Consider the following 11,892-nt stretch of genomic DNA (forward strand, 5'->3'; position numbering starts at 1 on the left):
GTGAATATCAGCCCCGGGTCTACACTGAGGGCCTCCCTGAGGAAGTGACATTTGCCAAAACCTGGAATAGTACTGGTGGAGCTTTGGGTCTGTCTTTCAAGCTAGCACTGATCTTTTCCTGCTTGCTTCTGTTTAGGAGTTTTCTGGTGCTGGAGAGCCAGGAAGTCTCCTGGGAACCACCTGATAATTCGAGTTAAGACAAAAGGAGGGCCTTGGGGTTGCTAACAGGCCTGTTCTGAACTCACCACAGGAAGCGTGAAGCCACAGAGCCCAGGTCTCTGGACGCAGCATTTCTGAGCTCTCTCCACCAGGCCCACAGGGGGTACTTCCCCGGCCAGTGGCCCAGCAGAACAGGAGAAAGGAACGGGATCAAAGAAAGATGCCATATTCTGTTTTGTCCACTGGGTGGAGTATTTTAACCAAAGAAAGGACCTTTGGGAGGCATATGTGGTAGGAGATCTTCGCCTTGGAGAAGAGGCAAGCTTGGGCTTGTCCAGATCACACCCACCAGCACCCTGCTCCACAGGAAGCATTCATCAAACTTCATCAAGCCTGTGTGTTGTGCCCAGGCCTATGCTAATAAAAGAAAATCTCATAATAAATTTTAAAATTTTAGAGCCAGAAAGGAGTTATAGGAGATCAGTCAGTCTGACCCTCTTTTTCACAAAGTGGAAATGTGAGGGCCCGAGCTGGGAGGAGAACTGACCTAGGTCACACAGGTAGGCAGGACACAGGTCCTGGTCGAGGTCTGTCACTCTGAGCCAACTCAGAGTGGTTCATATAGAGAGACCTGCAGACCTTCAAATGTAGGGTCAATGCGTATGTTCCATTAAAAGAAACAATGGGCTGAGAGAACATGAATGCTGACATAAGGGGAAGGAAGAGGAGATAAAACCCCTTCCAGCCTTGTCTCCCCAGAGCTGGTGGAATGCCCTTAGGTCCTGAGAGTAGAGGCAGCCTCTCTTCTCCCTCGGCTGGCCTGCCTCAGCAGCTCAGCAGCTCAGAAGCTCGCTCTCAGCCTCTCTTCCTCCTCTCCTACCGCTCCCATGTTCCCTGCTCAAAGGTGCTTTCCTCAACCACCCATACACATGCGCACACGCACGCGCACGCATGCGCCCAGGCACACGTTTTGCTTTTTGTTTATTGTCTGCCTCCCCCTAGGACATAAGTTCAATTAGTTCAGGTCTACAATGTGTCTATCACCAGTACCCAGAAGAGTGTCTGGTAGAAGATGCTTCATAGAAATGTGTTTAATTGGCAAATAAAAGAAAGACTGTGGCTTCAAATTCTTATTCCTCTGTAAAATAGATTATTGTGAAAATAAAATTAAATAATACATGCAAAATCCTTCTGCCATCTGTCAAGAATAAACAAATGAAAGGGGCTAGGTTAGATTAAGGGAGTCTAAGTGGTTCCCACTCACAGAGTGAAGGATTGGAAACGGTTAGCAAATCATGAGGCCTATGTCACATATTGTGACAACAATTAACATATATTTTTACCCATTTTTAAAATTTTGTTCTACCCCTTCTTGTTCAAAAAACAAACAAACAAAAAAACTGCCAATGGCACGTAAAGATGCACACATTTCAGCATGACAGCATAAACTAGGAGTGCGTGACATGCTGGTTTAGACAGCAGCTAAAACTAGAATGAAACAGCTGATTTGCAGGATGCAAGTTTCACTCAGAAATGTGTGAAGCTTTCTTTGTTCCCCAAAATAAATTAAAGTTGGCGAGCAATAAGGCAAAGGAAAAACAAAAATCGGAAAATAAAAGGCAGGCAGAAAATAAGGTTACTACATAAAATGTAAACCATGAAAACCTACCTCTTCTCAAGAGTGGGACACAAATTTAGATCCTTATGTCTACCAGTGGATGCTCTGGAGAAACCTGATCACTGCAGCATATGGCAGAAGCTGTGCCTCCTTTGGGCTGGGCCGTAAGGCCACAAATAGTGTCAATGATCTAGGGACAGGGACTTTCCACAACTGGGGCCTTTGGTCATAAGCCACATTTAAGGGCTAAACTAAATTTGTAAAAAACTATCCCTTTGCCCTGGTGGTTTTTGCCAGTTGTAACTCAGTAGGAAATTCAAAGACTTGACTTCAAATATCTCCCAGTTTTTCAGCAACAGTTAAAAAAAAAACATATATTAAGAAAAGTGGAGCAAATTCTAAATAAAGGTAACCCAATGAGATGGAGACAACTGGGAACAGTTTTGAGAGGCTGACCTCAAAAAGACAAGACACATATTGTTTCATTCAGAAGTCTTTTTTTCCTCCTAATTTTCTAAAGAAAACAGAGATCTTGCATGCCTGCCAATGTCCTGGAAAGCTAACTGTACCTTAGAATGGTTATTCTTGGCTCTATCTTTAAAAACATAGAGCTACAGCATTAGAAAGAGCTGAATGCTTTCAAAACTTTCAGGGATGGGCTCTCTCTAAGGCCCTGGCTTCCTGGACATGAAAGTGTGGTGTCGGGACAGTCCCCATCAGCCCGACTCTCAGCAGAAGGCCCTCTGGCCGAAGTAAAGGCCTCACCTCAGTCAGGGAGGCCATTGAACTTCTTTGTTCCTTGTAGCCTCTGCAAAATTTGCCACTGACAGAGTCCTATTTCCAAAGCTGATTTTCCAAATGAAGGAAGACAAAAACTTGGATAGAATCATAGGGCCCTAGACCCTTCTGAAGAGTGAAAAGACATGAATAGACCATTGTTTGCCCAGAAGAGATGGTCAGGGAGCCACTTAAGAAGAGGGGTGACTGCAGGAAAATTGCCCAAAGTTAGACGCAAAGCAGCCAGGAGCACCAGGCTTTGAGGCAGAGCTGAATTCTCCTGCTGGCAGTTAGTAACTCTGCAACAAGTTGCTGATCTCTCTGAGCCCCAGTTAGCTCATCTGTGAAATGAGCACTAATCACTTCTACCCCAAGGAGAAAATGGACAGGAAAGGATTCACAAATCATTAATATTAGAAACTGGTGAACAATTTTTATAATAACCAGTGTTCTACCATCTCCTGCAAAAACGAAGTATCATAGCTACTGTTTTTGAGCACCTACTTTGAGCCAAGCTTTCCCATCTATGTGTCCTGAACCTCACAGTTGTAATCATCCCCATTTTACATAGGGGGGATCTGAGAGTTGGAGAGGGTGAGAGACCAGTCAGAGTTCATCAGCTATTAAAACACAGAGTGGGGATGTGAACTCTGATCTATCCAGCTCTAAGATCCTCTATACCAGTCTGTCCCAATGAAGAGGAAAGGGGCAAAATGATACATTCAGACTTAACATTTATGAAAGTAACATAACTGGGATGATAGCAGAAAACCTAAGAGGGTTTCTGATGGGGACCGTTGAACTTTTATTTTAATTTAAAAATGTGGATAGGTTGTCCTGGTGTTTGCAGGGTTCAGCTATGGACTGGGGCCCAGAGCAGGCTGAGGCCTCTGGAGCCCTTTGTGTGCAGGGCTGGTGGGAGAAGGTGTCCCTGTGTCCCTCACCCAGTTACTGTCAGAGCCATGTGGGCTTGGTGCCGTGGCACAGCCAAGCCTGGGTTTCTAAGAAGAGAGGAGAGGGGAAGCAGGGAAAGACAGGTGCAGGACGGGAGGTCCACCTTGGGCTCTGTTTTGTGCTTATGTCAACGTGAGCAGTAGGACATGAGCAGCCGCCTGGAGGGGACAGGCTGAGTTACCTCCCTAGAGTAATTTAACAATTCAGTGATGTCGGAGTGGCGTCCTGTGTGTTCTAACCTCTCCATGTGCCTCTCTCTCTCCTCTTATTTTTTCTTCCTTGCCCTGAGTTTCTTTCTCTTCTCTCACCTTTCCAGCCTCCTTATTTCACTTGCAGACACTTTTCTTTTTCCTCCTGCCTCCTCCCTTGCCACCAGGCTGACAGACTGTATCAGCGAATCCCTCAACAGTGTCATATCTAACTTTTTTATTCATTGCATGATTTATTTTTAGCCTGAAACAACTGCATCCTAAAAATGGAGTTCCTAATGAGACAGGGGCTGGGCCGAGCTATGTGAGGTATCTGGGGCTTGGCCTCGCAGCCTCCCAGGCCCCCCTGCTCCACGCGCATGTGTGGAGCCACCACTGCAGAGCTACACGACACAACGAGCCAGGACTCACTTCTCGGCCCAGGAAGGGCAAAGGAGAGACATAAAATCAGCTTCTCGCTACTCTCCACTCGGACAACAAGGCCTCTAGAGCTACACGACACAACGAGCCAGGACTCACTTCTCGGCCCAGGAAGGGCAAAGGAGAGACGTAAAATCAGCTTCTCGCTACTCTCCACTCGGACAACAAGGCCTCAAAGGGTCTTCCATCCTCTCTCCTGTACACGGTATTTTGGGGACCGAGAAACAAAACTTTTCCCAAATGAAGAGAACTCACCTGTTTGTTGTGGGGCTCTATTTGCTGTCCTCTTGCAGGGCAGAAGAGGGGCTGCAGTTCCCCATATATGATGGCAAGGACAGAGTGGTAAGTCTTTCCGAGAAGAACTTCAAGCAGATTTTGAAGAAATACGACGTGCTGTGCCTCTACTACCACGAGCCTGTGTCTTCAGATAAGGTCGCGCAGAAGCAGTTCCAGATGAAAGAAGTCGTGCTGGAGGTGAGTCCCGGTGGCCCTGGCCGCGCTGAGTGCTCATGGCTGCCTGCGGGGGTGGCTTTGATGGGGCTGGGGATGTGCGATGAGGGCGCAGAGATGATACACCTGCTGCATTTTAGTCTCACGTAAATCGGAAGCTGTTCTTGTTGCAAAGTGGGTCCACACGCTTAAAATGGAGAGGATTGAATGTGTTGCACAAGACGGGTCTGGTTTAATGTCTTTCACATCACAGGGACTCTTGATTTTTCAAAGGCTCTTGTCCCATTTCCTGAATGTTAAAACTATTGTTAGAACTACTGGCTGAAATGAAATTCAGCGATTCCTTGTGAGTTTCAGTAGGCGTGCCGGTCCCCCACTCTGCTGCCTCAGGTCTCCCCATGATCCTGGAGAAAGGAGACTCGTTTGACCTTGTCTGTCTCCATGGGTCAGATGGGGAACATCACTAGATGCTCATCCTCTCTTGTGGTTTGCTTCCAGTCAGCACCACAGAGTAGAGATGTGTGAAGATCTTCTGAGATGCACATTCATTAACGGGATTTTTTTTTTTTTTTTTTTTTCCTCAGAAAGTTCTTGGTGTGAGTTTAGGGCAGAGGCTGAAGTCAGTTCTTATTTTATCTGCATTACATAGCCTGTTTGTGACCTGGCACTGGGGCCCTTTTTCTAATCCTTTGTGAGTGCCCCAGAAACTATTCCTGCAGCTCCTCCTGGACAGCTGAAGATCACTTACACTTTAGGAGTACCTGTGGATGCCAGGAGTCCTAGTAGCCACCAAGATCCCTCACCATTCCCCATGCCCAGCCTGGGCACAAATCTGTGAAAAAGGGTGCTTGAGAATTGCACAGTTTATTAACAAGAGAGCTCAGGGTAAGCAAATAGTTTGGTTAACAGAATTACCATATAAAACCCATGTTGATTTTAATGCTCAAAAAAAAAAATTGACTATAATTAAATTCTGCAAAACCATCCCGAATACATCAAAATATCTTTTGATGATTTAAAAAGCACTTCAGAATGCTAAGTGTCTCCTGAACATCATACAAACACCTATTTTCACAGGATTTATATATGGTGTGGTCATTACAGAGACCTCTAGTTGACAAAATGCTAAGTGTGTTAAAAATATCACCATTACTGTTATATTTTTTCTCAGGCCCTACACTGGGGGATGAATGTAGACGTTCAGTTTCCTCTGTGGGTTGCAAGAGAAGAGCAAGCAGGGACAGTTATTGGGTTTTTGTACTATAAAAATGCAAAAATTGCTTGCTGGAAAAGAACAGGACACAGAGCAGAGCTGCTGCTTAGCCCGTCAATCAGTACTTCTGTTATCATCTCCATCTCAAACCACCACACTCAATTATTGAGAGACATTTTTATGAAAATGTTAATTGAAGGCATAAGGATTCTACCCTGAATGCTCATCACTGTCCAATTAGCCTAGAACTCAAAAAGAATGGCTTTGGGTGGCCAGTGCAAGCAATGACACCGATTTCTGATTCCCGATCGTATTTTTTAAAAAGAAAAAATAAATAAATAAAAAATAAAAATAAAATATATATATATATATATATATATATACATATATCTCCCCTAGGTATATACCTCCCCAAAGACTAAGTTCTGGGGCCCCAAGCAAAATCACAAGAGGGGACTCCCTCTGGGCTCACCATCCCTCCAGACACCTTTGACCCAAGAGTGCCCCTTTCTTGCACGGGTGCTAGGCCATGCAGAGACTGAGAAGTTTAGCACAGGAGCTACTCCAATACCCCTCAGGCTCCTAGAGCTGGAGTGGGGCATCTTTGGGGGAAGAAGAACACAGAACTTGGAGTCAGGAGATCTGGATTTAAGTCCTGGCTTTGCCTCTACTAGATGGAGGGCAAGTTACTTAATTTCTCAGAGCCTCGTTTTCTTATCTTTAAATACAGAAAAAATAATAACTATCATACAGACTTAAAAGATGATTAAGTAATAATAATTAACATTTATTGAATGCTTACTGTGTGCAGGTAGTGTCCTAAGCACTTTGTATGTGTTGGCTTGTTTAATCCTTACAATATTCTATAAAGTAGGTACAGTTACTATCCCCATTTTACAGATGGGGAAACTAAGACTAAGTTGCCAAGGTCACACAGCTAGTGCAGGTGAAGACAGTCTTAGCCCTATCGTGCGCTACTCCTGGAATCAATTAGACATTGTACACGGAGCTGCTAGATACCCAGTTTAAGATAGTTTTAATAGTCTTCCTTAAACAGTGTTACTCAGCCCCTCTGGGCCTGGGCCTGATGATGCCAGCTGTATCACCACAGGGCTGAGAAGCACAAAGCCCTGGACGCACTGCTCGTGCAAAAGTCCAAACCAGGGAGGAGGCCTGGGCTCCAGTAGTGAAGGTAGGGGTGGGGCCGGCCTTTGTGGAGACACCTGTCAGACGCAGGCTTTGTTTCTCAGTATCTGGCAAAAAAAAAAAAAAAAAATGTTTCCAGGAATTCCGTAAGTGGAAAGAGAGAGAGTGGATATGAGCCTGTAAGTTTTCTTCATGGTCAAAACAATTCTTTTGTCCTCTTAAACCTCTGGGCCCCAAACTTGCACTAAAAAAAGGATTTTACCAGTTTCCAGGGCTGTGGCTGTTCGGTAGGTGGAAGGAAAAGAGGAGGTAGCTCCCGGTGTGTGCCCACAAGGCAGTGTGGTCTCAGCCATGGGCAAACAGCCACGGGGGCAGTGCTCCTTTCCTCTTAGTAGTTTAGGAAGGTGGCTTGCGACGTTTTTTGTTGTAACCCACTATGATCTAGAACACACAGGCACATACACACGTAACTGAAACAAAAGTTTCATGGGACAATACTTATCATTACTTGGAGAATACTTGAATTTTAAAAAGAAATTTCTCTCCTATTTTTATTCTATTCTGTTATTTCACTTAAAAATATTGATCCCAACCTATTAAATTGATTTTACTCTCCTGTGATGAGTTGCCATTCCCAAGTTAGAAAACCTAAGGAATTTTTAGGGGTTAGAAACTTAGGGATGAGAAGTTCATAATTCTTCACACAGGGTTATCTCATTCTGATAAAAACCCAAAGGCACTGTGGTCTTCACGTCTATTTGGTCTGCTGCTTTATAAGGGATGTCAATGAAAAGACTCAGAAGCAGCCCCAGCCGCAGGGCAAGGAGGTCACTGCTGGATGAGGGGCACTTGAGATGCCATTCAATTAGCCGTGCATCTGCTGCTTACTCTAGGGTGGGCCCTGGGGTAGATGCTGGGAATACAGGGAAAATGAGACACAGTGTCTTGCAGCCTAGGATGGAAGAAGACATGCAAACAAAAAGCTGCAGTGCAGTGGGGTCACTGTAACAACAAAGCAGCTTGTGGGGTTCCCTGGGAGTGCAGAGGAAAGAGGAAGAGGGAGAGATGTGGAAGGCGGACAGGGAAGAATGGGTTTGTGAAATGAGTAGGAATTTACCAGGCAAAGTAGCAAGGGCGAGGGGGCGGGGGCAGGAACCGCAAAGCAAAGATTCTGATAGCTCTCAACTATTGTCCCACCTGCTAGCTTTTTCTTAAAATCTGGCCACAAGGGTCTTGTACTTCTAGGCTAAGATTTTTATCCCTACTTGCTCGAGTACCCCTGGGAGAGAGAGTCCTTTATGATAACTGCCAGTCATTTACACCTCCATATGACCGAGTCTGACTTATGTCTTGAAAACAGGGTTTGATAAGGAGAAGAGGAGAGAGGGGAGTATATAAGGTCACTAAAAGCTTACCAGGAAAAAGGTAAATAAAACGACACCAGGAGGCACCAGACTCAAACTTCTTGCTTTCAGTCTGGCCTGGGTCTAGCTCTAGAGGGCCCGAGGGTCAGTACACGGTTCATATTTCGATACAGATGTTCTGCACATGCTTGTTGAATGAATGAATGGATGCGTGAAACATTAGAGCTCAAACGAACCTTGGGAATCATCTAGAATGTTCTGAATTTTTCATTTCATAGATGTAGCCTTGACTTAAACAGCTAGTAATCCTGATTTCTGGTTGGGCACTCTTCATCGATAAAATAGCATGTACTCATTTAGAAATTTCAGAATATGTGAAAAAGGATAAAGAAAGCAATACAAATAAACACCCAGAAAAAAACATTAACATTCTGATAGATTTCTTTCCAGTATTTTCTTCTATGCATTAACACACACTTTTCAATTGGAATTATACAGTTTTGTTTCCTGCTTTTTAAAAATTTCTGTATATTATGAATGCTCCTATGTCGTTAAATAGCTTCATATTCTTTGCAGACATAATGTTAACGCCAGCCTAATATTACATTGTATCACAATACATTCATATTTTTAAAGTAATTTCCCTCGTTTTGGATTCTGACACAATTTTCAGGGTTTTTTTAATTTGAGTTGGGTTTCTTTTCTGTTTTTAGTCAAGTGTGAGAAGCAGTGAGAAGGGAAGAAAGAGAAGAACAGGAAGTTTGGGTTTGTAGCTGACCGTGAACAATCAATTGCAATAACACTACCTTCAGACCAGGCTTATTGTTATTTTAATGAACATTTCTTTGATTTCTGGCTAGACTGAATTTTTCATAAAATTACTTGCCATTTATATTTTTTTCTTCCATAAATTATTTTTCTATACCTTTCCCCCATTTTTCTATTGGGGTGTCAACATGAATTATAAAAGGAGTTGGAATTCTGTACGCTGTCTCCTGCAGCTTCAGCCAAGATGGTAGATTTGTCACAGCACAGTGGCCAACTCCTATTAGCATTGTGGGACTCAGGGACACAAGAGAAGGATGTGGGCAATGAATTCCGTTCCTCCTGGCTCCTTTGTTTTCTGCTTCCTCTTTGTCCTTGAAACTGCTGTGCAAGCTACTGCTCCAATCATGCCTCATAAATATTGCCAGAGAAAGTCCCCCAACACCACTAGTCCTCTCAGGTTGAAATGCTCGAGAGATGGTGTGCTCTGACCTGGGCTTCTAACTCAGTAGACCTGGGTTCAGTTCCCAAGTCAGAAGCCACTGCATTCAGGTTCCTTATTTGAAAAGTGGAGATAATGGTGGTGTGGTGAGGACTGAATGAAGCAGCCCAGCAAGAGCACAGCTTCTGGCGTACAGAAGGTACTAACACATGCTGACTCCTTTCAGCCCACACTCCCCTTTTTCAGCAAGGATTGTAAATAGAACCCAGCCTCATCAAGGAGCTTGGGATGAGGAATGCGACACTGTCTTGCTTATTCACAGCCAGCTGAGCCCCAGAGAGGAGTGCCTGGCGCATGGTCACGGGCTCTCAATGTCCCAGGTTCAGCATTCCCTCTGCTCTCCAGGGCTTTGCTGAGGCATTCGACACCCTTGTCAACACATTTTCAGCCGCAGGTCAGTCTCACTGCCTTTGAGACCTGCTTCCAGTTTCCTCCGACTCCTCTTCTAACTCCTGTAACTTACTCTTTCTGCTCACGGAGACGTGCTGGATTTCTCCCTGCAGACTGTAAGCTTCCTGAGAGCAACCTGAATTCAAAGCAAACTTGATAATAGGGGAAACAAAACAACAACAGCAAACAAACTGACAAGTTCACATTGGGCAAGGATCAAGAAACCGCTTGTGAATAAGAAACACAGCTGAATGAATGAACTGTTGATAGGAACATGTGGCAGAAGATGCCTGGCTGCCAGGAGGAGCCCCAGCTGGCCGTGCATAAGCAATATGGCATCGTCATGGCCAGTTCCTGCGTTCTCTGGAAATGGCCTCATCCTTTTGCCAAACACCTAAGCTGGGAATGGGGAGTCATTCGCTCCTTCCTGTTCCCTTCCTGCCTTCGCATAGATCTCATCCCTGACTTCAAGTCCCATATTCTTTCCTCTGTACCACTCCACTGCTAGGAAACCAGCATCCCAACCTGCAAAAGAAGGAAGAAAAAGGACAAAAGCTTGTTCCCAGTGAGCTTTGCACTTACATAGAAACAATTTTATGGCCACTTAAACCTTCTCTCGAAGGAAAGGAGAAAGGAGACGTGCATGGACCTCAGACATCAGGAGGTCAGGGTGCCTGAACCTCTCTTCCATTCACCCACTAACTAATCCTGGGCAAGTCACAGACAGTAACCTCATTATGTTCATCTATAAAATCAACCATATAGTTTCTACCTCAATGGTGCTGGGAAAGCTGGATGTCCATATGCAGGATAATGAAACTAGACCCGTACCTCTCACCATATACCAAAATCAACTCAAAATGGATTAAAGAATTAAACATACACCCTGAAACAATAAAACTTCTTAAAGAAAACATAGGAGAAACTCTCCAGGAAGTGGGACTGGACACAGACTTCATGAATATGACCCCAAAAGCATGGGCAACCAAAGGAAAAATAAATAAATGGGACTATATCGAACTAAAAACCTTCTGCACAGCAAAAGAAACAATTAACAGAGTTAAAAGACAACCAACAGAGTGGGGGAAAATATTTGTAAAATATACATCTGATAAAGGACTAATATCCAGAATATTCAAGGAACTGAAACAACTTTACAACAAAAAAACAAGTAACCCAATTAAAAAATGGGTGAAGGAGCTAAATAGGCATTTCTCAAAGGAAGATATACGAATGGCCAACAGACATATCAAAAAATGCTCAGCATCACTCAGCATTCAGGAAATGCATATCAAAACCACACTGAGATACCATCTCACCCCAGTGAGGATGGCTAATATCCAAAAGACTGTGAATGATAAATGCTGACAAGGCTGCAGAGAAAAAGGAACTCTCATACGCTATTGGTGGGACTGCAAAATGGTGCAGCCTCTATGGAAAATGGTATGGAGGTTCCTCAAACAATTGCAGATAGATCTACCATATGACCCAGCTATCCCACTGCTGGGAATATACCCAGAGAAATGGAAATCGTCAAGTCAAAGGTATACTTGTTCTCCAACGTTCATTGCAGCACTATTTACAATAGCTAAGAGTTGGAACCAGCCCAAATGTCCATCATCAGATGAGTGGATACGGAAACTGTGGTATATCTACACAATGGAATACTACTCTGCTACAAAAAAGAATGAAATACTGCCATTTGCAACACATGGATGGATCTAGAGAGAATTATATTAAGTGAAACAAGTCAGACACAGAAAGAAATATCACATATTCTCACTTATTTGTGGGAGCTAAAAATAAATAAATAAATACACAAACAACCTGGAGGATGGAGAAGAAGACACAATAATTACAATTCCTTGAAGTTGTTATGACAAGTGAACAGATATGAGGTTGTTGGGAGGGAGAGGGCAGAGAGG

General features: G+C 44.0%; 1 protein-coding gene across 1 annotated transcript in view; it reads left to right on the forward strand.

The window, feature by feature from the left end:
* Window positions 1-4,233: 4,233 nt before the first annotated feature.
* CASQ2 (calsequestrin 2 (cardiac muscle)) overlaps window positions 4,234-11,892 on the forward strand; it is a 44,945-nt gene continuing 37,286 nt past the window's right edge. The window contains exon 1 of the mRNA XM_008580423.1: window positions 4,234-4,611. Coding sequence (XP_008578645.1) covers window positions 4,378-4,611 — 234 coding nt within the window. The 5' untranslated portion in view covers window positions 4,234-4,377. The remainder of the gene's footprint in view (window positions 4,612-11,892) is intronic.

This window comes from Galeopterus variegatus, unplaced genomic scaffold (genome assembly GCF_000696425.1).
Source record: "Galeopterus variegatus unplaced genomic scaffold, G_variegatus-3.0.2 Scaffold2086, whole genome shotgun sequence".
Classification (NCBI taxonomy): domain Eukaryota; kingdom Metazoa; phylum Chordata; class Mammalia; order Dermoptera; family Cynocephalidae; genus Galeopterus; species Galeopterus variegatus.